Raw genomic sequence first — 27032 nt, 5'->3', positions numbered from 1 at the left:
ATACAGACGGCCACGAAGCACATGAAAAGATGCTCAACATCACTAATTATTAGAGAAATGCAAATCAAAACTACAATGAGGTATCACCTCACTCCTGTTAGAATGGGCATCATCAGAAAATCTACAAACAACAAATGCTGGAGAGGGTGTGGAGAAAAGGGAACCCTCTTGCACTGTTGGTGGGAATGTAAATTGATACAGCCACTATGGAGAACAATATGGAGGTTCCTTAAAAAACTAAAAATAGAATTACCATACGACCCAGCAATCCCACTACTGGGCATATACCCAGAGAAAACCGTAATTCAAAAAGACACGTGCACCCGAATGTTCATTGCAGCACTATTTACAATAGCCAGGTCATGGAAGCAACCTAAATGCCCATCAACAGACGAATGGATAAAGAAGTTGTGGTACATATATACGATGGAATATTATTCAGCCATAAAAAGGAACGAAATTGAGTCATTTGTTGAGAAGTGGATGGATCTAGAGACTGTCATACAGAGTGAAGTAAGTCAGAAAGAGAAAAACAAATATCGTATGTTAATGCATGTATGTGGAACGTAGAAAAATGGTACAGATGAGCCAGTTTGCAGGGCAGAAGTTGAGACACAGATGTAGAGAATGGACATATGGACACCAAGGGGGGAAAACTGCGATGAGGTGGGGATGGTGATGTGCTGAATTGGGCGATTGGGATTGACATGTATACACTGATGTGTATAAAACTGATGCCTAATAAGAACCTGCAGTATAAAAAAACAAACAAAACAACTAATACTAAACTTTCATTGGGTTATTTGTATGGAAATATGTTAATATAAATGTTTCAGACATTACATGAAATTTCTAAAAATCTTATATTTGTATTTGTATGGAAATATGTATGGAAATATGTTAATATAAATGTTTCAGACATTACATGAAATTTCTAAAAATCTTATATTTGTATTTGTATGGAAATATGTATGGAAATATGTTAATACAAATGTTTCAGACATTACATGAAATTTCTAAAAATCTTATATTTGTATTTGTATGGAAATATGTATAGAAATATGTTAATATAAATGTTTCAGACAGTACATGAAATTTCTAAAAATCTTATATTTGTATTTGTATGGAAATATGTTAATATAAATGTTTCAGACATTACAGGAAACGTCTAAAAATCTTATATGTTCTGGTATAATGTTATAAGTAATAATCCTAGTTATTACTTTAAAATGTATATCTCAGAAATAACTAATTTTCTTGTCAACTGCATTATTATGAACTTTCATCAAATCTTTAACCATGGTCATTTTTAAGTCTTTTGTCATTTACAGACAGTTCTGGGTGTACTCTGATGATTTTGCAAATATGTTCCTATAAAAGAGTTTCATCTTCAAGAAATTCATGGAAAAGACTCTGACAAGTACAGGTTTCTGGTAACTGACTGTACTGCTGAACTGAATGAATAAGCATTTTCAGAACTCTAATGAAAAACTGATGAACTCATAAAAGTGCTAACAAAAGATCAAGATGAAAAAAAAGAAATTAATTACATGGGACTGAGTGAACTGATGAGGATGAGTATAATTTTTGTGACTTTCTGTCTGAATTAAAAAAAAAAAATCCCAAAAAAAAAAAAAAAAAAAACCTATTACAAGAGACAAAGAAGGACACTACATAATGATCAAGGGATCAATCCAAGAAGAAGATAAAACAGTTGTAAATATTTATGCACCCAACATAGGAGCACCTCAATACATAAGGCAAATGCTAACAGCCATAAAAGGGGAAATCGACAGTAATGCAATCATAGTAGGGGACTTTAACACCCCACTTTCACCAATGGACATGCCATCCCAAAGGAAAATAAATAAGGAAACACAAGCTTTAAATTGTACATTAAGCAAGATGGACTTAATTGACATTTATAGGACATTCCATCCAAAAACAACAGAAATACACTTACTTCTCAAGTGCTCATGGAACATTCTCCAGGATAGACCATATCTTGGGTCACAAATTAAGCCTTGGTAAATTGAAGAAAATGGAAATCGTATCAAGTATCTTTTCCGACCACAGCACTATAAGACTAGATATCAATTACAGGAAAAAAACTGTACAAAATACAAGCACTTGGAGGCTTAACAATACACTACTAGATAACCAAGAGATCACTGAAGAAATCAAAGAGGAAATCAAAAAATACTTAGAAACAAATGAAAATGAAAACACGATGATCCAAAACATATGGGATGCAGCAAAAGCAGTTCTAAGAAGGAATTTTATAGTAATACCATCCTACTTCAGGAAACAAGAAACATCTCAACTAAACAATCTAAGCTTACACCTAAAGCAGTTAGAGAAAGAAGAAGAAAAAAAACCCCAATGTTAGCAGAAGGAAAGAAATAATCAGTTCAGAAATAAAAAGACATGAAGGAAACAATAGCAAAGAGCAATAAAACTAAAAGCTGGTTCTTTGAGAAGATAAACAAAATTGATAAACCATTAACCAGACTCATCAGGAAAAAAAGGGAGAAGACTCAAATCAACAGAATTAGAAATGAAAAAGGAGAAGTTACAACTGACAGTGACTAAATACAAAAGATCATGAGAAATTACTGCAAGCAACTGTACGCCAATGAAATGGACAACCTGGAAGAAATGGACAAATTCTTAGAAAAGCACAACCTTTTGAGACTGAACCAGGAAGAAATAGAAAATATAAACAGACCAATCACAAGCACTGGTGAAAGAAATTGAAACTGGTATTAAAAATCTTCCAACAAACAGAAGTCCAGGACCAGATCCCTTTACAGGCAAATTCTATAAACCATTTAGAGAAGAGCTAACACCTATCCTTCTCAAACTCTTCCAAAATACAGCAGAGCGAGGAACACTCCCAAACTCATTCGACGAGGCCACCATCACCCTGATACCAAAACCAGACAAAGATGTCACAATAAAGAAAACTACAGGCCAATATCACTGATGAACATAGATGCAAAAATCCTCAACAGAATTGTAGCAAACAGAATCCAGCAGCACATTAAAAGGATTATACACCATGATCAGGTGGGGTTTATCCCAGGAATGCAAGGATTCTTCAATATATGCTAATCAATCAATGTGACAAACCATATTAACAAATAGAAGGAGAAAAACCATCTGATGGTTTCAGTAGATGCAGAAAAAGCATTTGACAAAATTCAACACTCATTTATGATAAAAACCCTCCAGAAAGTAGGCATAGAGGGAACCTACTTCAACATAATAACAGCCATATATGACAAACCCACAGCCAACATTGTTCTCAATGGTGAAAAACAAACTGTTTCCACTAAGATCAGGAAGAAGACAAGGTTGCCCACTCTCACCACTATTATTCAACATAGTTTTGGAATTTTTAGCCACAGTAATCAGAGAAGAAAAAGAAGTAAAAGTAATCCAAATCGGAGAAGAAGAAGTAAAACTGTCGCTGTTTGCAGATGGCATGATACTATACATAGAGAATCCTAAAGATGCTACCAGAAAACTACTAGAGCTAATTAATGAATTTGATAAAGTAGCAGGATACAAAATTAATGCACAGAAATTTCTTGCATTCCTATACAGTAATGATGAAAAATCTGAAAGAGAAATTAAGAAAACACTCCCATTTACCACTGCAACAAAAAGAATAATATACCTAGGAATAAACCTACCTAAGGAGATAAAAGACCTGTATGGAGAAAACTATAAGACACTGATGAAAGAAATTAAAGATGATACAAACAGATGGAGAGATATACCATGTTCTTGGATTGGAACAATCAACATTGTGAAAATGACTGTACTCCCCAAGCAATCTACAGATTTAGTGCAATCACTATCAAACTACCAATGGCATTTTTCACAGAAGTGGAACAAAAAAATTCACAATTTGTATGGAAACACAAGAGATCCCGAATAGCCAAAGCAATTTTGAGGAAAAAAACCCAAAACAAAACGGAGCTGGAGTAATCAGGCTCCCTGACTTCAGACTATACTACAAAGCTACAGTAATCAAGACAGTATGGTACTGGCACAAAAACAGAAATATAGATCAGTGGAACAGGATAAAAAGCCCAGAGGTAAACCAACGCACATATGGTCACCTTATCTTTGATAAAGGAGGCAAGAATATACAGTGGAGTAAAAGCCCGTTCAGTAAGTGGTGCTGGGAAAACTGGACAGCTACATGTAAAAGAATGAAATTAGAACACTCCCGAACACTGTATACAAAAATAAATTCAAAATGGATTAAAGACCTAAATGTAAGGCCAGACACTATCAAACTCTTAGAGGAAAACATAGGCAGAACCCTCTGTAACATAAATCACAGCAAAATCCTTTTTGACCTATCTCCTAGAGAAATGGAAATAAAAACAAAAATAAAGAAATGGGACCTAATGAAACTTAAAGGCTTTTGCCCAGCAGAGGAAACCATAAACAAGACAAAAAGACAAACCTCAGAATGGGAGAAAATATTTGCAAACGAAGCAACTGACAAAGGATTCATCTCCAAAATATACAAGCAGCTCACGCAGCTCAGTATCGAAAAGACAAACAACCCAATCCAAAAATGGGCAGAAGACCGAAATAGTCATTTCTCCAAAGGAGATACACAGATTGCCAACAAACACATGAAAGGATGTTCAACATAACTAATCATTAGAGAAATACAAATCAAAACTACCATGAGGTATCACCTCACACTGGTTAGAATGGCCATCATCAAAAAATCTACAAACAATAAATGCTGGAGAAGGTGTGGAGAAAAGGGAACCCTCTTACATTGTTGGTGGGAATGTAAATCGATACAGCCACTATGGAGAACAGTATGGAGTTTCCTTAAAAAACTAAAAATAGAACTGCCATACGACCCAGCAGTCCCACTACTGGGCCTGTGCCCTGAGAAAACCATGATTCAAAGAGAGTCATGTACCACAGTGTTCACTGCAGCACCATTTGCAATACCCAGGATATGGAAGCAACCTAAGTGTCCATCGACAGATGAATGGATAAAGAAGATGTGGCACATATATACAATGGAATATTACTCAGCCATAAAAAGAAACAAAATTGAGTTGTTTGTAGTGAGGTGGATGGACCTAGAGTCTGTCATACAGAGTGACGTAAGTCAGAAAGTGAAAAACAAATACTGTATGCTAACATATATATGGAATCTAAAAAAAAAGAAAATGGTTCTGAAGAACCTAGGGGCAGGACAGGAATAAAGACGCAGACATAGAGAATGGACTTGATGACACGGGGAGGGGGAAGGGTAAGCTGTGACAAAGTGAGAGAGTAGCATTGACATATGTACACTACCAAATGTAAAATAGGTAGCTAGTGGGAAGCAGCCACCTAGTAGGGGGAAATCAGCTCGGTGCTTTGTGACTACCTAGAATGGTGGGATAGGGAGGGTGGAAGGGAGACGCAAGAGGGAGGGGATATGGGGATATGCATATACGTATAGCCGACTGACTTTGTTATGCAGTAGAAACTAACACACCATTGTAAAGCAATTTTACTCCAATAAAGATGTTAAAGTGATGGCAAAATAAAGACATTTTCATATAAACAAAAATTAAAATATTGCAGCAGATCTACATTACAAGAAATGCTGAAGGAAATTCTTTGGCCTGAAGGGAAGTGATACCAGATGAAACCTAAGATTTTTCATGATGGAATGAAGAGCACTGCAGTTGGTAAATACAGAGGGTCCCTGACTAGTGGTAGTGCAGAAGTGATAGACATTCAGTAGAAACTGTACCTCAGATTTTGAATTTTGATCTTTTCCTGGGCTGGCAGTATATGACATATACTCTCTTGTGATGCTCGACAACAGTAGTGAGCTCAGCTCCCAGTCAGCCCCACGATCACAGGGTAAACAAATGATACACTTAAAACCGTCTGTACCCATGTAGTCATTCTGTTTTTCACTTTCAGTACGGTATTCAATAAAGTACATGAGTATTCAACACTTTATTATAACGTAGGCTTTGTGTTAGATGATTTTGCCTTACTGTAGGCTAATGTAAGTATTCTGAGCATGTCTAAAGTAGGCTAAGATAAGATGTTTGGTAGGTCATGTGTATTACTTGCATTTTCAACTTATGAAATTTTCAACTTATGATGGGTTTATTGGGGTATAAATCCATTATAAGTCAAGGAAGATCTGTATGTGGATAAGTACAAAAGTCTTTTCTGCCCCCATTAAGAAAATTAAGCCTGACAGTTTAAAGTACAAATTATAGCATTATGATGTGGCATTTATGACATATGTAGATATAATATGACAGCTGCAGCGTAAAGATGGGGCTAGGCAAATAGAGTTATGTGATTTACTAGGTGCTGATTTTGAAAGTGGTAGAATATTAGCTGTAAGTCCACTATGAAAAGTTAAGGACGTATATTATAATTCCTATAGCCAGCACTGAAGAAGAAAAAAAAATACACAGAGGTACAGCTAAAAAGCAACAGAGAAGTCAAAATAGGATTCTAAAATATATTCAGAGAATATAGAAGAAGGTGTAAATATAAACAGATGGGGTGAAAAGAAAACAAATAGCAAAGTTTTAGACCTACATTAACAATTACATTAAATGAAAGTAGATTAAGTATTTTACTTAAAAGGCAGAGATTGATACCTTGGTAAAATGCAAGACCTTCCTAGTTACTGTCCACCAAAGATGCATTTTAAATATAATGACACAGATAGAGGGAAAATTAATTCATGGAAAAAGATGTAGCTTGCAAATACTAAGTATAAGAAAGCTAGAGTAGTTGTATTAATATTAGATAAAGTAGATTTCGAGCAGTATTATTGGAGACAAAGAAGGGCGTTTCATAGTGATAAAATATCAAGAAAACACATCAATCATAAATTTGTATGTATTTAAGATCTACAATTATAGGTGGAAATTTTAACATCACTCTCTATAACTTATAGAAAATCTGGACAAAAAATCAGAACATAGGAGATATGAAAAACACTATCAACCACCTAATTGACATTTGTAGAATATTACATGCAACTAGAATACAATAGAATGCACATTTTATTCATGTACACATGATATGCATACCAAGATAAATAGTATATTGGGTCATAAAACATCTCAAAAAATTTCAAAACATTGAAACCCTAAAGAGGATATTCTGTAACCATGATAGAATTTAAAGTAGAAATCAGTAATAATGAGATATCCAGGAGAAATCCAAGTATTTGAAAATGAAAGAATGTAATTTTCCCTAGTTGATGTATAGATTTAATGCAATTAAAATCATTGACTCTTTTACAGGCATCTAAAGTAGGTATGACAATCCTCGTTTTGTTGATTTAAGTAACTTTAAGTCTCCGTTAATTGCAAAAGATCAGGTCCAGACTTAATAAGGATTTTTCTGTTATTTCAAGTGATACGAACTCCACTTGATACAGCTTTTTTTAAAATAAAAAAATTGAAGTATAATTGACATAACATTATATTATTTTCAGGTGTACAACATAGTGATTCTATATTTGTATATATTGTGAAATGATAATAACAATGTCTAGTTAACATCTGTCATCTGATTCCTCCAACTCTGTTTTTCTTTCTCAAGATTGCGTTGGCTATTTGGGGTCTTTTCTGTTTCCATGCAAGTTGTAAAATTTTTTCTTCTAGTTCTGTGAAAAATGCCATTGGTAGCTTGATAGGGATTGCATTGAATCTGTAGATTGCTTTGGGTAATGTAGTCATTTTCACAATGTTGGTTGTTCCAATCCAAGAACATGGTATCTCTCTCCATCTGTTTGTATCATCTTTAATTTCTTTCATCAGTGTCTTATAGTTTTTTGCATACAGGTCTTCTGTCTCCTTAGGTAGGTTTATTCCTAGGTATTTTATTCTTTTTGTTGCAATGGTAAATGGGAGTGTTTCCTTAATTTCTTTTTCAGATTTTTCATCATTAGTCTATAGGAATGCAAGAGATTTCTGTGCATTAATTTTGTATCCTGCAACTTTACCAAATACATTGATTAGCTCTAGTAGTTTTCTGGTGGCATCTTTAGGATTCTCTATGTATAGTATCATGTCATCTGCTAACAGTGACAGTTTTACTTCTTCTTTTCCAATTTGTATTCCTTTTATTTCTTTTTCTTCTCTGACTGCTGTGGCTAGGACTTCCAAAGCTATGTTGAATAAGAGTGGTGAGAGTGGACATCCTTGTCTTGTTCCTGGTCTTAGTGGAAATGCTTTCAATTTTTCACCATTGAGTATGATGCTTGCTGTGCGTTTGTCATATATGGCCTTTATTATGTTGAGGTAGGTTCCCTCTGTGCCCATTTTCTGGAGAGTTTTTATCATAAATGGGTGTTCAATTTTGTCAAAAGCTTTTTCTGCATCTATTGAAATGACCATATGGTTTTTATTCCTTAATTTGTTAATGTGGTGTATCACGTTGATTGATTTGTGTATATCCCTGGGATAAATCCCACTTGATCATGGTGTATGATCCTTTTAATGGGCTGTTGGATTTTGTTTGCTAGTATTTTCTTCAGGATTTTTGCATCTGTGTTCATCAGTGATATTGGTCTTTAATTTTCTTTTTTTGTGATATCTTTCTATGGTTTTGGTATCAGGGTGATGGTGGCTTCACAGAATGAATTTGGGAGTGTTTCTCTCTCTGCAATTTTTTGGAAGAGTTTGAGAAGGATTGGTGTTAGCTCTTCTCTAAATGTTTGATAGAAGTAGCCTCTGAAGCCATCTGGTCCTGGACTTCTGTTTTTTGGAAGATTTTAAATTATGGTTTCAATTTCATTACTTGTGATAGGTCTGTTTATATTTTCTAACTCTTCCTGGATCAGTCTTGGAAAATTGTACCTTTCCAAGAATTTGTCCATTTCTTCGTGGTTGTCCATTTTATTGGCATATAGCTGTTTGTAGTAGTCTCTTATAATACTTTGTATTTCTGCAGTGTCAGTTGTGATTTCTCCTTTTTCATTTCTAATTTTATCGATTTGCATCATCTCCCTTGTTTTCTTGATGAGTCTGGCTAAGGGTTTATCAATTTTGTTTATCTTCTCAAAGAACCAGCTTTTAGTTTTATTGATCTTTGGTATTGTTTTCTTCATTTCTATTTCATTTATTTATGCTCTGATCTTTATGATTTCTTTCCTTCTACTGACTTTGGGTTTTCTTTGTTCTCCTTTCTCTAGTTGTTTTAAGTGTACAGTTAGATTGTTTATTTGAGATTTTTCTTGTTTCTTGAGGTGAGCTTGAATTGCTATAAACTTCCCTTTTAGAACTGCTTTTGCTGTGTCCCATTGGTTTTGGGTTGTCCTGTTTTCGTTGTCATTTGTTTCTATGTATTTTTTTAAATTCTTCTCTGATTTCTTCAGTGATCTCTTGCTTATTTAGTAGTGCACTGTTTAGCCTCCATGTATTTGTGTTTTTTACAGGTTTTTTTCCTGTAATTGATATCTAGTCTCATAGCATTGTGGTCAGAAAAGATGCTTGATGCTATTTCAGTTTTCTTAAATTTTCCGAAGCTTGATTTGTGACCCAAGATGTGATGTATCCTGGAGAATGTTCCATGTGCACTTGAGAAGAAAGAGTATTCTGCCACTTTTGGGTGGAATGTCCTTTAAATATCAATTAATTCCATATTGTTTGTGTCATTTAAAGCTTGTGTTTCCTTATTTATTTTCTGTTTGATCTGTCCATTGGTGTAAGTGGGGTGTTAAAGTCCCCTACTGTTATTGTGTTACTGTCGATTTCCCCTTTTATGGCTGTTAACATTTGCCTTATGTATTGAGGTGCTCCTGTGTTGGGTGCATAAACATTTATAATTGTTATATCTTCTTCTTGGATTGATCCTTTGATCATTATGTAGTGTCCCTTTTTATCTCTTGTAAAAATCTTTAATTTAAAGTCTATTTTATCTGATACGAGTATTGCTACTCCAGCTTTCTTTTGATTTCCATTTGCATGGAATATCTTTTTCCATCCCTTCACTTTCAGTCTGTATGTGTCCTTAAGTCTGAAGTGGGTCCCTTGTAGACAGCATATGTATGGGTCTTGCTTTTGTATCCATTCAGCCAGTCTGTGTCTTTTGGTTGGGGCATTTAATCCATTTACATTCAAGGTGATTATCCATATGTATGTTCCTATTACCGTTTACTTAATTGTTTTGGGTTGTTTTTGTAGGTCTTTGCTTTCTCCTGTATTTCCTGCCTAGAGAAGTTCCTTTAGCATTTGTTGTAAAGCTGGTTTGGTGGTGCTGAATTCTCTTAACTTTTGTTTGTCTGAAAAGTTTTTGATTTCTCCATCAAATCTGAATGAGATCCTTCCTGGGTAGAGTAATCTTGGTTGTCGGTTTTTCTCTTACATCACTTTAAGCATATGTGGCCACTCCCTTCTGGCCTGCAGAGTTTCTGCTGAAAATCAGCTGATAACCTCATGGGGATTCCTTTGTATGTTATTTGTTGCTTTTCCCTTGCTGCTTTTAATATTTTTTCTTTGAATTTAATTTTTGTTAGTTTGATTAATATGTGTCTTGGTGTGTTTTTCCAAGGGTTTATCCTCTGTGGGACTCTCTCCACTTCCTGGACTTGGGTGACTATTTCCTTTCCCATATTAGGGAGGTTTTCAACTATAATCTCTTTAAATATTTTCTCAGACCGTTTCGTTTTCTCTTCTTCTTCTGGGACCCCTGTAGTTCGAATGTTGGTGCATTTAGTGTTGTCCCAGATGTCTCTGAGATTGTCTTCAATTCTTTTCATTCTTTTTTCTTTATTCTGCTCCTCAGCAGTTATTTCCACCATTTTGTCTTCCAGCTCACTTATTCATTCTTCTGCCTCAGTTATTCTGTTATTGACTCCTTCTATTGTATTTTTCATTTCAGTTATTGTGTTGTTCATCTCTGTTTGTTTGTTCTTTAGTTCTTTTAGTTCTCTGTTAAACATTTCCTGTATTTTCTCAGTCCATTCCTCCATTCTACTTCTGAGATTCTGGATCATCTTTACTATCATTACTCTGAATTCTTTTCCAGGTAGATTTCCTATTTCCTCTTCATTTATTTGGTCTTGCAGGTTTTTACCTTGCTCCTTCATCTGTGACATATTTTTTTTACCATCTCATTTTTTTTTTTTTTTTTTTTTTAATGAGTGGGATTGTGTTCCTGTCATACTGTTTGGCCTGAGACTTCCAGCACTGGATTTTGTAGGCTATTGGGTAGAGCTGGGTCTTGGTGCTGAGATGAGGAACTCCGTGAGACCTCGCTCCAGTGAATATTCCCTGGGGTCTGAGGTTCTCTGTTAGTCCAGTGGTTTGGACTTGGAGCTCCCACTGCAGGAGCTCAGACCAGCCCCGGGCTTGTGAACCAAGATCCATCAAGCCGTGTGGGGTGGCAAAAAAAAAAAAATACACATACACAAAAATGAACTACAAATGGATTAAAGACCTAAATGTAAGGCCAGACACTATCAAACTCTTAGAAGAAAACATAGGCAGGACACTCTATGACATAAATCACAGCAAGATCCTTTTTGACCCACTTCCTAGAGAAATTGAAATAAAAACAAAAATAAACAAATGGGACCTAATGAAACTTAAGAGCTTTTGCATAGCAAAGGAAACCATAAACAAGACGAAAAGACAACCCTCAGAATGGGAGAAAACATTTACAAATGAAGCAACTGACAAAGGATTAATCTCCAAAACATACAAGCAACTCATGCAGCTCAATATCAAAAAAACAAACAACCCAATCCAAAAATGGGCAGAAGATCTAAATAGACGTTTCTCCAAAGAAGATATACAGATTGCCAACAAACACATGAAAGAATGCTCAACATCATTAATCATTAGAGAAATGCAAATCAAAACTGCAATGAGGTATCATCTCACACCAGTCAGAATGGCCATCATCATAAAATCTACAAACAAATGCTGGAGAGGGTGTGGAGAAAAGAGAACCCTCTTGCACTGTTGGTGGGAATGTAAATTGATACAGCCACTATGGAGAACAGTATGGAGGTTCTTTAAAAAACTAAAACTAGAACTACCATATGACCCAGCAATCCCACTACTGGGCATATACCCTGAGAAAACCATAACTCAAAAAGAGTCATGTACCAAAATGTTCATTGCAGCTCTATCTACAATAGCCAGGACATGGAAGCAACCTAAATGTCCATCAACAGATGAATGGATAAAGAAGATGTGGCACATATATACAGTGGAATATTACTCAGCCATAAAAAGGAACAAAACTGAGTTATTTGTAGTGAGGTGGATGGACCTAGGGTCTGTCATACAGAGTGAAGTAAGTCAGAAAGAGAAGGACAAATACCATATGCTAACACATATATATGGAATGTAAAAAAAAAAAAAGTCAGAAGAACCTCGGGGCAAGACAGGAATAACGATACAGACCTAGTAGGGAATGGACTTGAGGATATGGGGAGGGGGAAGGGTAAGCTGGGACAAAGTGAGAGAGTGGCATGGACATATATACACTACCAAACAAAAAACAGATAGCTAGTGGGAAGCAGCCGCATAGCACAGGGAGATCAGCTCCATGCTTTGTGACCACCTAGAGGGGTGGGATAGGGAGGGTGGGAGGGAGGGAGATGCAAGAGGGAAGAGATATGGGGACATATGTATATGTATAGCTGATTCACTTTGTTATAAAGCAGAAACTAACACACCATTGTAAAGCCATTATACTCCAATAAAGATGTTTAAAAAAACAAAAAACTAATTTACCATGTTTCTATGATGGTAGCCCAAGAAAAACAAATAAGTGAAGGTGAAAAATTATCCACCATACGTTATATGAAGTTAAGCTGTATTTTTCTTAATAATTTCCACACTTTTCTCATTTGTCTGCAGCAGATCAGTAGATCTAGTACGGGGGCCTGTGAAAATGGATATTTATTTAAACAACCCACAAAATATATTCTTTGCCATTTTTTGGACTTATTTAGAGAGATGAAATAAACAACCCATTGTTTTTATTTAAAACAGAACAAAAAAAAACTTAAGTTCTGTAATTCTTGATGATAACATAACTATTCACATTCTTCTATTGCTGTTTTAATTATTATCCATGGATAAATATAGTCTTTGCATAGTTATAATCTAGTTGTGGTATCATTTTGTGGGTTTTTTTCCAGTTTTTCATGTTTATCATTTTTAGTGATAGTTTTATATTACACCTTCTTTCTTTACTTTCCAGCTGGATAAACAGTTTCTAACACAAAGGGGGCTTGATCAGGGAATGCGTATGTTTGTGGAGTTGTCCTATATGGCTGGAAGTTCTGAAGGGAAGATATAACCATGTGTCTCAAAGAAGTTCAGTTTTTGACTTCTTAAAAACGTGTATTATACATTAATAAAGCAATATTTATTTAACCATTGTTTTCTTATTATAATTAGGAAATTATTATAAAATGTCTGTTTTTCCATGTAGAGTGTAAGTTTCATAACTGGGGAAATCTGTCCTTTTTCATTCAATACTTTGTTCCCAACCCCAAGTACAGGTACTTGATAAATATTTGCTAAATTATTAAATATTTGTTGGATTGAATTAGCCAGTTTTTTGCTGTTATTAAAAGTGCCTGCATGTAGGTGTGCATGTGTGTATATATACTGTATATGCATATAGGTGTTCATATGAAATATATGCTTATCTTTTTTCTTTTTAATTATTTCCTTAATGGTAAAACCAATGAGAATAGAGACAGGACTGTGAATGAACTTATGCCTTAAAATATTGAACACATTATAAATGTTTTCTGTAACCTCTCCTTGTTTTTTTTTCTTTTTTTTTTTTCCTGTCATCCACTTGTGTTTTTCACATATGTCATTTGGCATCTTGACTATGCTAATAAGTGTTGTCAGAGATGAGTGATACACAGACTGTTGTTAGGGAGCTTATGTCAAGTGAGAGATGTAGAAAAATTGACCCAAGCAAGCACTTAGGAGGAATACTTCATTAGATTGAGAGTGGATTCCAGAGAAGGGGACTTCAGATCCAAGGCAGAGATAAACAGGTAGTAACCAATTGCACATCTTTGACAAAGAATGTGCTGTGTGTTTGCCAGAAGGCAGTGGCCCTCTTACTTTTGATCAACCAAATATTATAGAAGTTTAACTATTCGTATTGAAATCTTGCTCATGAGAAGGATGATTTTGTATAGTTAGGGAGAGATTTCTGCATTCTTATTTTTATGTAGAATAATCTGAATCTTAAAAAAGTTAAAGGGGCCCACTAATGTATGCTAGTCCCACTTATGTTAAATCTTAATCATTCCATACCTCCAACAAAGGAAATCTCTGGTGGTAAGAGGGCAAGACCAGGAAGCATCATGGATCAGCCCTATTGCCGAAGATTGGAAGTGGCAGTGTGAATAATTTTCTCTCTTCCTTTCATTTTACAGAATGGAGCAATAGTTGTTTTGATAAGTATTTAAAATTTTTTAGTGAACTTGAGTTTCTTGTTTACTTTTTGATTTCTCTTGCTTATATTTCTATATACCCATTTGGGGATATATAACATGGAGGAGTTTGCCAGACATTTATGGGATACTTAAAAAATTATAAGTGCTTTTATAAAAGTATGCACACTGGGGACACAAGAAGTTATTGTTCTGTGGGAGTTCTTTTATAATTTTTATATTAGTCAAAGTAATTATTGTTGAGATAAAACATTCTATTCTGTTTTTTTTTAAGAATAGAAAACATTTAAAATCCTTTAATATAGATACGTTACAATTTTTCCAAAGAAAGCAACTTTGACTTAGAGAATAAAAGATTAGCTCCGGTTACATAGCTAATTAGTGGTAGAACCTGATTTGAATCCTGGACTGACTTAAAGCTTCTGCTCATTCGGCTGTGCCTGGTATCTTTTTGCTTATCCCACTTAATTCTCACTATAGTTGCACAAGGTATCTAGTATTATTGTTGTTTTACAGAGAACTAAGCTGAAGACATGAAAAACAATTTATCTAAGGATTCGGAGCTAGTAGGTGGAAGAGGTAGGATTTAAATTCAGGTCTGTCTGTGTTTGGTATAATAAAAAATATATCTGGTCCTTGTCCCCAGTTCCTGCTACAAAGCTTTGAAAAGCCTTGGAATTTTGAATGATAGGAGTATCTTTTTTATGCTAATGAGGTAGGCCTTTACATAGCTTTAGGTTGGAGGTTCACCAGAAGGACCACCATGCCTGGAGAGGATTGAGACTTTCAGCTGCCTGACCTTTAGCAGGGCCGGTGATTGAATCAGTCATTCCTAAGTAATGAAATTCCAAAAAGCTTCTGGACACTGAAGCTAAGGGGCTCTTCCTGGTTAGTGAACACATCGTTATGCTGGGAGGATGTCAGGCCCTGATTCCCCAGGGGCAGAGCATAGAAACTGCATCTGGGACCCTCCCAGGCTTCACCTGATGTGTATCCTTTATAATAAAACTATAGTTGTAAGTGTCATACTTTCCCTGAGTTCTGTAAGTTGTTGTAATGAATTATCGCATGTGGGGGTTGCAGGAACCCCTGAATTTGTAGTGAGCCAGCTTGGTGATAGCTGGATCTAGCAGCTCGTGTCAGGAGGCCAGTGTTGTGGAGGACTAGCCCTCAAGGTGTGGGGTCTGGGATGTCTTGGGTAGTTAGTATCAGAACTGAATTGCAGTGCACCATGTTGGAATAGTGGAGTTGAAACTGTGCTGATATACAGCTTTGCCCTGACATGTTTGCAAACGTCATTTCATTGCAAGGCTGTGAAGTAGTGCAGTGTTCTCTTTCCAACTGTAAGTTTTATGTTCTTAAAGATCTCTCACTGGAGGAGTTTTTATTTAAGTAACTTAAAACCTATGGGAAAAACAATACTGGCATGACTTTGGTTGCAATTTAGGGCTTTTGAGGTATGTAGACATACATGTTTTTTTGTTTATTTTAAAAAACCTTGAAGCAAAATAAAATATTTCACACATTTAAATTAGTAATAATATGTTTTCTAATGCTAAGTTCTGTTTTCCATTTTCAAAACTTTCTCAGTTAAAAAATGTTTTACTTTATTACAGGTAATTTTTATGCAAAGCAGAATTTTATTTTTCTACACGTGAATCTTCATCCCTGGTTTGTTTTTTGTCTAAGTTTTAAATTACTGTTACCAGTAAACTGTTTCCAGAGTCTCCAGTAACTTTTGTCCCTCATATTCCCAACTTAAGGGAATACTGTTATGTGTATATAGGGAGTTTTTCCAAATTCCTTTTCTAAGGTTATATTGCCACCCATGATAACTTCCTGTCACAGCATATAGAAAGTATCAGTATTGTCTCACATGGCTTTATCAGCAGTGCCTATATGAATCTCTTATTCTCCATTCCCTCCCCACCCCCCTTCTCTATCCTGCCTGCTACCATGGCAAAAAGGACATAAGAAAATCCTTCTTAGAGGTAGGTATACTTTGCTGTATCTTCCTCTGTCATTTCCAAGTAGTGTTACTGATACGTTTTTTGCACTCTGCCTTCTATTTTATCCTCCCCCCCACCACCCCATTTCTCACCCTCCATTCCTATTTCTAATGATCCTGAAAAGGATATTTTATATGAAATTTTGTATTTAGAAAAATTGTTATAGAAGTCTATTTGTACTAAAATTTAGCATAAGGGGCTTTTGCTTAGCTTTGGAGATGTTTCTGTATGTTTATTTTCATACAGAATCATGAATCTTAGAGAAGTGAAAGCTCATGGATCCATGATTGATAAGTGGAGGAGTTGTCTGGACAGAGAGAAGATGCACGGTTAGAAACAGAGCAGCCAGCTGCCAGCTCAGGGCTATTTCTTTGGCCTCACTGCTTTCCTCTCTGTAGAATTTCTGCCGTATGTTATCTAATTATGATGGTAACGTAAGTTGGATTTTCTTCCTCATACTTCTGATTTGTCCTCTATTGTGCTTTGAAGTAAGTCTGGATTTTGTATTTTTAAAGATAGCTTTTGGTATGCATTGTAAACTCTCTTTCTTACTATTACCTATCTTACGCCCGCGGGTACTTCATCATTTACTTACCTTTAGTGCAGGTATCCATCTCGGCTGCCTCCCCTTTTCCTCCAGTAGGCGAGATACTATACGGACACACTTAACTGTGGGCATCATCCCTGCATGTGCTTCAATCTGGTCACGCTTTGAAAGAGACATTTCAGAATATATAGGTAATTTTTAAAAACCATATTTCTCAGTTTCATCTAAAGTTCCATTGGATTGGAAATTGTTAAGGCATACACACTTCAAGATCATTGTCTAGCTGTCCTAACTTTATTGTACTAGTAAATTGATATTAGGAATAATTAAGTGGATGCTATGTTATATGTTGACTTTGCACCTAGGAAAAATTTTAAATTGTAGTCTTGTTTTGTTCATTGTTCAGTATGTCTTTTTTTTTTTTTTTTTTCCTTTAAAAAAATCACCTAATGTAAATACTAGTATTTGAGGAGATAGAGCTCAGCTTTCCTCAGCTGGTTTCCCTAAAAAATTTATTGCCAATATAAGATGATGGTACTAAAGTTAAGAAACAAATAGGAAAATCAAAGGTTTCCTTATTATTTCTACTATTTTTGGCTCCAGGTATGAGAGTTGGATTTTCTCATATTCAAGAAGAGACTGAGAACCCCTTCATTAGTCTGAGATTTGATTTATCATTCTCGATACCTAGCTCAGAGATTGGCATGTGGTAAATCTTCACCGATTGGTGACTGAATCACAGAATTACTGAAGTTAAAACCAAGTATGTTACAGATCTATCATGATGGAAACAAATCAGTGGTTGACGAGATTGGGGTAAGGGATTGACTACAAAGGAGAAACCTGAGTTTTCAAGGTGAGGGAGCTGTCCTTTCTGTACTGTGGCAATGCATACGGAACTCAGTATCTGTTACAACCTATAGAACTGTGAACCCCATAACGAATTTTACTTTGCACATTTAAATAAATCAGGTTGTCAGGGGAACCCAAGACGGAATGCAGACTGTGGTGAATTATGTAACTTCACTCAAGGGTTTGAGGAAGAGGGTACTGATCTAAGTAACTTTGGCTGAATACCCTAAGGCTAAAAACAAAACTGGATACATACATTGTACTCTAGTTTGTTTCTCACAGCTATGACTTAGCAGTTTTGAAAATACTTTGCATGTGTACTGTTGTTGAGCACATAAGTAAATATAACTCATATTGTAGATACTGAGAGCTGGGGGAGAGTGAAGTTACAAATAAGCAGTGGGAAATGCTGACATGAACTCCATGGCTGCGTATTGGAGTTGAGTGTATCAGTTTGAACTTATGTGCTTTCTTTTAAAAAAAAAGTATATATAGATAGGTAGATAGATGCAAGAAGGAAGTATAGAAGTGTGTGTGTGTGTGTGTGTGTGTGTGTGTGTGTGTGTGTGTGTGTAATTTCCTGTCTCTTCCACTGAGGGGGCCTAGAAGCAGTGAGCAACAAGTAAACCTAGCGGCCCAGGTCATGGTTTTCAATACCACACTCCAATAAAAGGAATCAGGGCTCTTTAGAAAAAGTGGCTGAATCTGTGGCCAGGGCAGAGAAAACATAAGATGAGCGTGGGGCATCTTTGGTTGTCAGAAAATAGGAAAGTATTCAAAAAAGAGTGTTGGGAGGAATGTCCGAAGGACATATTCAGTCTGTGGCTAAAGCTGGAACAATTGGAGCAATGAGGTAAGGAATGATAATATTGAATTATAACCGAAAGAATAAAATAAATATCCATGAGTCCATACTGATACAGATACATGATCGGGTAAATAAATACATAAATAAATAAATAGTAGAGAAAGAACAACTTAGAAAAGAATTTCAACAAATGTAGAAGGAATGAGGGAAATAGGAAGTCATCTTTAGACCAGAACAATAATAATTGCTGAGGGTAAGACCAGTCAGTGAATGTTAAAATCAGTGGGCAAAACTTTATGAGAAACAGGATAAATTTGTATGACTTTAAAATATTTCCCCCCAAATATTTCTTAATTACACAGGGGAAAATAGCACTTTACGTGTTGAACCCTGGCAGGCACCGCCTTAACCAAGTGATCAGCGTTACTGACATTGATACTGTGTACTCTCTGCTGTGATGGACTGAGGGCACACCACCACAGAGTTCCCGCCTTCTGTCTAATCGTGAGAAGATATCATGCAAATCCAAGTTGATTGACATTCTACAAAATACCTGAACAATACTTCTCTAAGGTGCCAAGTTTGAAAGACAAGGAGAGAAGAACCATCACAGATGGGAGGAGAATTGGGACACATGCCAGTTAAATGCTGTGTGCGATCCTGGATTGGATCCTGAAACAGATAGCCTGGAGGAATCTGATTAAAGCCTGTAGTTTAATTAATAGGATGGTACCAATGTTAATTTTTATTTTCCTAATTGTACCATGGTTATATAAGATGTTAACGTTAGGGGAAGCTGGGTGAAGACTACATAGAAACTCTACGTTATAATCTTTGTAACTCTCCTGTATGTCTCAAGTTTTATCAAAGCAGGAAGTTTAAAAAAAAAATCCTGCCATTTAAAACTTTCTTCTTTTAATCTTTTTATATTCATGTATATTTTGTAAGCACTGCCCTCATAGATAGGTATAGATGTAGACACGCGTGTGTGTGCGCATGCACACACACACGCAACAGCAGGGAGGTTCATTTCTCTATCATTCTGTGTAGATGGAATAGTTTCTGAAGGATTATCAGAAGGTCTTTGCATAGAAATTTTATAATTCTTACACCAAGGCTGTCTAAATTGTTGAAGTGCTTCTGTATAACATGGTGGAATGCCATGAGAGAGTATATCCTTATAGCAAATGTATAATATAAATGGTGATTTTATATAAAGTTAACTAATATGGTGTTTTAGTTTGTTGGTTAGATGGTCATATCATAGAAATACAGAGTAGAATTGACTTTTTAATTATAGCAAAATTTTAAGCCTAGGCCTACTTCTAGATGCAGTTTTGGTCCATGTATACTTAGTTATCAGTTAGTATCAAGATATTTAGATTAGTTTTAACGTTCATCTGAGTCAGTCATATTTGGTTGAAAAAAGAAGCTTTTAATTGAAGGTAAACCATGCATATTTAAATTCTTTTTCTTTGACTTCCTGGGTTAGTATTAATTGCAACTTACTTTAAACATAATTTGAAATAATTATGAACAAATAATTATGTTATGATTTTGAAAAAGTAAGGTTTAAAGTACATTATAATTTTAAGAGAGTAAGTGTTCAATATTCTTTAACGTTTTACTATGTTGAGAAAAATCATTTGACTATGTAATTCTGTTTTTATCTGGAGTCTATGCCATAAAAATATCAACCTCAGAGTTAAAAGACTTTATATGCTTGTTTGCTTTGACTTGAACATGGGATATATGCTGCTGTAAGATGAGAGATCTATAAAAGTAGTAAATAATTAAGACTAAAAGCTAAAGGGTTTAAGGGTGAATAAACATCTGTCATTTTGTTGTTGACTTCTGCCAGTGTAGACTGCTGAATGTTTGTGGTTTGAATCTTGTTCACTCTGAGCATTCTAGGACTTGTGTGGGTTTCCCCCATATTAGGAGGTGATTGTGAACTGTTGTAGTTCACTGTGAGATTGAACTATCCTAATGTTAGACCAAGGATGGCATTTTTGGAGTAGGAGAAAAGGAGGATGGCAAAAACTAAAGGAAGACTAGTGTTTTTTCTGAAAGAAAGTATATAGACTCCCTGCCACGTTGTGTGTTCCTTGCCTTCTCATTTGCATCTTACCTTTGTGGATGAGTTAACGTAATCTGTATTGGAATGACATAACTTTAGTACCTCTTACCTGTTCTGACAGCATCGCGTAAGACGACTGAACCATGGCCCACATTTTTCTCCAGGGCTTTCTGCGGAAGTGAGTCAATGCATTGTTTCTGGCTTTACTTGCTGTCCCTCCTACCATTGCCAGTGCAGGGTGCATTGGAATTTTCCAGGTAAATCATTAGAGGAGGAGGCACAGAGGAGGGCCAGAGCGGGGATTCACAGTGTTCTGGGAGGGGCCAGTGATTGTTCCGGGAAGTGTTGAAAGTGAACCAAATGAAGTAGGGGTTAAAAATTATCTGAATTAAAAATGTACCAAACACTGAAAAGCCCTCATCATATTTAAGTATCTTTTATCATCATATTTAAAAACCGATTAAAATGTGAGCTGAGATTATTTTTAGCATGGATTTCAACACCTTTCTTTGTGCTCGTGCCAAGAACACAGTGTTCTGTTAAGTCTTCAGTGACGAAGGTTACTGGCTTGCTGCCAGCCAGGGTCAAGTTCATTCAGATAAGTTTCAGTGTAGATTCTAAACTGAGTGAGGAACACTCCTCTGTCTTGGCATGTTAGGTGGGTCTGGAGAATTAGTTGTTTTAAAACAACATTATTAATACTTTTGTCTTTCAGGGATGTGGTTTTTATGGCTTCATATACAAACAGTGCTTTTGACGCCGACATCACGTTCTTGTCTGTTTATTGACTCTCCGTGTCTGAACTGGTGAAATATCACTGCTCTCTTAACCATACCAGACAAGTATCTAGTAGGTGCCACGTGAACTCTACTGTGTCATGTAAGGTGTTGCGTTATACCGCTGAAGAAAACACGTAGTATCCAAAAAGTGCTTATCTCAGTCACATGTGCAAATGGAAGCTGGAAGAGGTGGATTAGAAGCAAGAAAAGTACTATCAGATATCCATCTTTAAGGATTTTATTCATCCTTTCACTCATTGGAGTGAATGGTTCTTGCTTAGTTTCTTGGTTTTTTTCTCACTTACCAACTTTGTTTTCCACTGTCAGAAATGCCCTGACCCTGTTGCATTAAAAATGCAGTAAGTATACAGAAAGCTAATGATTAGAGCAGTTTTGCCTGAAAATTATACATTTAAACAATTTTTTTCCAAAACGAATTTGCATATGTGTAAGTGAGTGAGCAAACGTATCTTGCCTTATACTAGCTCACTAGATCCTCGGAAATTTACTTTTTTTCCTTTTCATTCTAGTATTTAACCAAGGATGTGAAATTTCTGTTGATACTGATAAAGGTTTTAAAGAAGTCTTGCATTACTGTCTGTTGGAATATGTGATTTTGGGGGCTGATGTCTGCTAATATTTCTTTTTTAGTGATTGATCACTGTCTTATTCATTAATGCCTTTCTGGAATCTGGCAAGATGCCTTGTCCTCAGCTGCTCACCATGTACTAACAGCTTGGCCAGTTAATGGATGGCAGTCACATCACACATCAGACTTATGATGATGGGGCATTTAGGTATGGGAACATATTTTATATCAAAAAATAATCAAACAAAGCAAATAAATCATAAACATATGGTTTTATAGGCTTATATTAAGTATTTAAAACCAAACATGTTAGCAAAAGCTGTAATATAAACATTTCTTTCAGGCATTTTTCTGCATGGGTTACTTTCGCTGGGCTTCCAGTAAAGCTTGAACAGCAGAAACTTTTTTTCCCCCATCAAATCTTCCTTTGGCAAAAATACTAATTTATTGCTCTTCCAAGGACCTTTGAACAGTATTAAATACTGTTAATGCAGATTGAATATACATAAATTTCTCAGAAAGCCTTAGAATGTTAAATGCTGGGAGGAATAATACTACTTCCTTCCCCTCCTTCCTCAAGAGACATATTGTAGCGTTAGTTGAAAGTTAGGATTTGGGTATTACATCACCATAGTGCTCTTCTTGCTCCCATTGTGTCCTTTGTCATAGCTCCCAATAAGCATTGCCTTACCTGCCTTTCTCCCCAGCTAGACTGAAGTTTCATAAGGGCCTGGATCATCATGAATGAGTGAGTAGAGGTAAGACAGGCAGATGGGTAGTGGCAGGGATTTTTTGAAAACACTGCTGGCAAGACTCATATACTCATGAGTTAAATACCTGTATCTATGGTGAAAGCAGAACTAAATACAACTGTTTAAACATTCAATTCTCATGAAAATAGAATCGGTGATATTATATTTTTTATTCTGTATTTATTCCCTTAAATTTCTCTACTTTTATCAGACAGTTTTACGCCTATAATGAGGGTAACAGGACAAAGTTGAGGGATCAGAGCATGATTTCTCACTCTGAGTATCTGTCAGTACTGAAACTTTCATGTCGTAGTGGAGGATACTTAATGAGATATGTGTCCTGATACCATTGGAATTTTCATCTGTGAGAAAAACTAAGTGGAGAAAGATTCTGTACTTAATTAAGGAAAAGAGTTAAAGAAATGAGTGTATAATAAGCATGCATGATCACATGGCTTGGCCATTTGAAAATGTATTACCAAAATTTCATATGATAATTAAATTCCAAGTAGAGAGCTCATTAACAAAGCTTATGCGTCCCATAGGTTGAATGTGTGGTAATGATCTGTATAACGTATATTTCCAGGAGAGATTGTAATGAAAAACATTCCTGAGTAGACAGCACATTTGAGGTAGGTGGGGGCAGGGAAGGGTTGCATCTGATACCTAAAATAAGACCAGTATATACATAAAGCCCTAGAAAATTTGGATGTTGAACTTCAGTTTTTAAAACTTGTACAGTAAGGACATCTGCTATTTTGTGGGTTTCTAACTGATATACAGAGTCCTAGAGGATCTTGCTTATGTATATTTTTCTCATTCAGTTTCCACAGTGGCCCTGTTGAGGTGGGCATTACTGTCTCTATTGTGCCTGTGGGAAACTTAGGCTGAGTCTCAAATTAAAACCTTGCCCAGCATTACTCTGCTGGTAAAGGGCAGATGAGGACAACAATGGAATCTTTGATTTAGGTCCTAAGAGAGGAAGAATCTCCTTGTATTCTAATCAGTTTAAGTTGAGTGCTCATGTAAAAGGTTTTGATTCTTAAATAAGTAGGAAATTAAGGAATAGGGGGACATGTGAATTTATCAACGGGGATTGTAAGGGAACACATTAAACTTTCTATACTAACATGCCTCTTGTTCATCTTAGAGTCTTCCATCCAAATTTCTGGGCCTTGACACACCTTGCTATTTGGATCTAAGGGAGAGAAAATCATTCCACTGTGTTTCCACGTCCCAACACCCACTCTCTAGCTACCAGTCAGAACTTGTACTTATCTTGCCTGTGTTGGAGATGTCAGCGCACTGCTCTGCTCAGTGTGTATCTTATAGTTTTTAAAGATATCCCACTAGGTTCTAGGATGTCTACGTGAAAAAAGCACTGAGTGTGGAGGGGTTTAGGAAGGCCAAGAGAAGGAGGACATTTGCTTAAGTCAAACTTCTTTCCTTTATCTTATTTTTACTCCATCATTTCACTTTGGCTATGGGTTACATTCTTTCTGTGGTATGATGGACCAAGATAGCATTTATTTTCCTCACCATATGATTTCTGCTTCTTTCACTGAGCTGAACTTCTAAGAAGGAAAGCTCAAAGAGCCTCAAACTCATTTCCATAAATATGTGCCTTTGTTTTTTTTTACTTATAAGAAAGAGATTTGAAATCTGGAATTTGGAGTTCTGAAAAAAATTTGGGGAGGAAATGAGAAAGAAAGGAAAGGAGATTTCTTATGTGTTGAGGATGTAGTGTTTTAAAGCTGCATTAAGGTTAGTAAATGATATTAGAGGACATTAAATATAAATATGCGTACCTGTGATTCAGTGGATTTGTGAGTGTTTACTCACTAAAATGTTCGTGGCTTACACGTATTTTATTCTGACAGCCTTTGCTCTCCACACTGGTAAGAATTGCCATCCTTACTTATCAAATCTGTTAACAAGTAAACTGGGCTTTGGGCAGACCATTTCATTTTATTTTTTAATTTTAAAGAAATAAATATTGAGTGATTATCTTATTTTTTCCCAAATAACTGTATGTCCAAAATGATAGGTTTACAGTGTATGTTCACTCCTGAGTTTGGCCCATTTTCCTGTGGTGGCGGGAGACAGGACCTAACACAGATTTTCTTAATTTAAGATTAAGGTTTAAGGCTAAGATCTCCTTATATCTGCCCCACAGCAGTCTTGTGAAGAGAAGACGATTAAATACCTTCACACCTGTGCTCTCTGTAGTTGTCTCTAAATATGGAATGTCATTGGCTTAGATTATCTCATAAGAATTTCTCAGTTCTAGAGCACTTTCTCACCTTTATATCAGTGGGAAAATTTTAAAGATTTTGTTGTCATGTAATATATTTCTTTCATTTTTATGGGTTTTTGTCCTGCCCATAGTTATTTACGTTTAAGAAGTTAGGATGTAGGATACACACACACAAACACACACACACCTCTTATTTTTGAGTTTTCTCTGCATTATTAACTGATAATAATAACTTTCACAATAACTTTTCTATAGTCTCTCTAGCTGGAGGTAATTAGAATTAACATTTTTGTATAATTTATTTTCATCTTAAGACATTAACTCTTAGTGTGAGTGGGATTTCCTGGACATCTGGTAATGAGACTGAGGCATTTTACTTCTATAGATTTTTAGTAGAGTTCCGTTTTTATATTATTTGTGGCACATTAGATGAAGAATTCACATCACCTCTGTTATCATTGTGTTGGAACACTGTTAGTCCCAGACGTTGACAGCACCTCTCCTTTGAAAAGTACCACAGTCAAGGCGTCTGCCTGTTTGGGAGCCCCAAGTCCCAGTTCTGTGTGTCAGAGCATGTGAAGGAGTCTGAGACGGCCTTCCTTTTTGGCTGTACCCACAGGGGCAAAATGGAAAGGAGAGTTAATGAATACAGTATAGTGATTTTATGTCTTACCTTTTCTTCAAGGATGAAGGTGGGCTATGAATTTGTTTTAATTCTTTTTCCTGTTTTCCTCGAAAATCAACTTAACCACTGCAGATGAACTTGAGGTTAAATCTCAACTTCATGCCGTACACAGTTTGTAAGTGTCCTACAGTTTTCCTCGAAAATCAGCTTAGCCACTGCAGATGAACTTGAGGTTAAATCTCAACTTCATGCCGTACAGAGTTTGTAAGTGTCCTACAGTGTAGGGTAGAGAGCATCGCACCTCTGAAGGAAGTACAGTGATTGTGGGTGTGTGTGTTTCATGTATTTTTTTGTGTCTCAAGAAAATATCATAAACGGTAGTTCTCAGTTTGGAATGTACCGCTAGCTTCCTCCTCCCAGGTATTCCTCCTTCTTTGAAAAATGGATCCTCAGTAATAACTAACCATAACAGTGCGGTCAGGATTGGCTTTCATGCTGAATCGTATGGATGTATGTGTATGTGTAAAACTGTTTGAAAGAGCCTGGAACACTCTTTTTACAGAAATGGAGAGTGGCTTTCCCAGAAAACAGGCAACAAGAATCATTGCTGTGTGGCTGGTTATTTCTCATTAGTCCTTAAGCAGCCAAAGGATATCACTCTCAAATTGTAATTCAGTTTATTCTGCTCACCTTGGAGCCTGGAGAAATTTATTCTGCTCACCTTGTTTGTCATTGATTCATCTGTATAGGAACAAGTCCCAGGGTAGGAGGCCTGTGGATGCTTGTGGACCAGGCAAGTGATACAAACCATTAGGGCCCAGAGGGCCTGGCTGAGCACAGGAACTGTTAATAAGCTCTAGCCAGCTGTTGCCTTGCAGGACTGTGATTACAGCATTGCCAGATCCTCTCAGTTTCAAGAGAAGCTATCAATCAGATCTGTCTGTGAAATCTCCCAATTTCTACATGTAGACAACTAGTTCAAAGAGAAATAAAAACGAAAAGTGAAGAACTCTGTAGGGCAAAAAGCAAAAATGAAAACTTCTCTGCTGGCTGCCAGTTTGCCTCCTGTACTTTAAAGTATCTTTACAAGTTTGGCTTGTTTAGATTCCACATATAAGTGATACCATGCAGTACTTGTCTTTGTCTGCCTGACTTATTTCACTTAGTGTAATGGCCTCAAGCTCCATCCATGTTGTCGCAAATGGCAAGATTGCATGGTCTTTATTGTGGCGTGGGCAGCCTCCTGTGTGCAGTTGCCACTTGTCTGCCC

The 27032-nt window shown here is 36.1% G+C and overlaps 1 protein-coding gene and 1 long non-coding RNA gene across 3 annotated transcripts in view; both read left to right on the top strand.

The window, feature by feature from the left end:
* SPIDR (scaffold protein involved in DNA repair) overlaps nt 1–27032 on the top strand; it is a 358082-nt gene that overhangs the window by 73030 nt on the left and 258020 nt on the right. The window contains exon 6 of one of the 2 annotated variants that reach the window (XM_057532499.1): nt 16432–16455. The exons of the other annotated variant lie outside the window; for it this stretch is intronic. Coding sequence (XP_057388482.1) covers nt 16432–16455 — 24 coding nt within the window. The remainder of the gene's footprint in view (nt 1–16431; nt 16456–27032) is intronic. 2 annotated transcript variants of the gene reach the window in all.
* Nucleotides 17089–20483, top strand: LOC103013109 (uncharacterized). Its single transcript, XR_449863.2, has 3 exons — nt 17089–17211; nt 17624–17876; nt 19043–20483. It is a non-coding gene; the product is annotated as an uncharacterized LOC103013109 (long non-coding RNA).

The sequence above is a fragment of the Balaenoptera acutorostrata genome, chromosome 17 (assembly GCF_949987535.1).
Source record: "Balaenoptera acutorostrata chromosome 17, mBalAcu1.1, whole genome shotgun sequence".
Classification (NCBI taxonomy): Eukaryota; Metazoa; Chordata; class Mammalia; order Artiodactyla; family Balaenopteridae; genus Balaenoptera; species Balaenoptera acutorostrata.
Note: the sequence above shows the minus strand (reverse complement) of the source record. Positions and strands in the feature narration are given on the sequence as shown.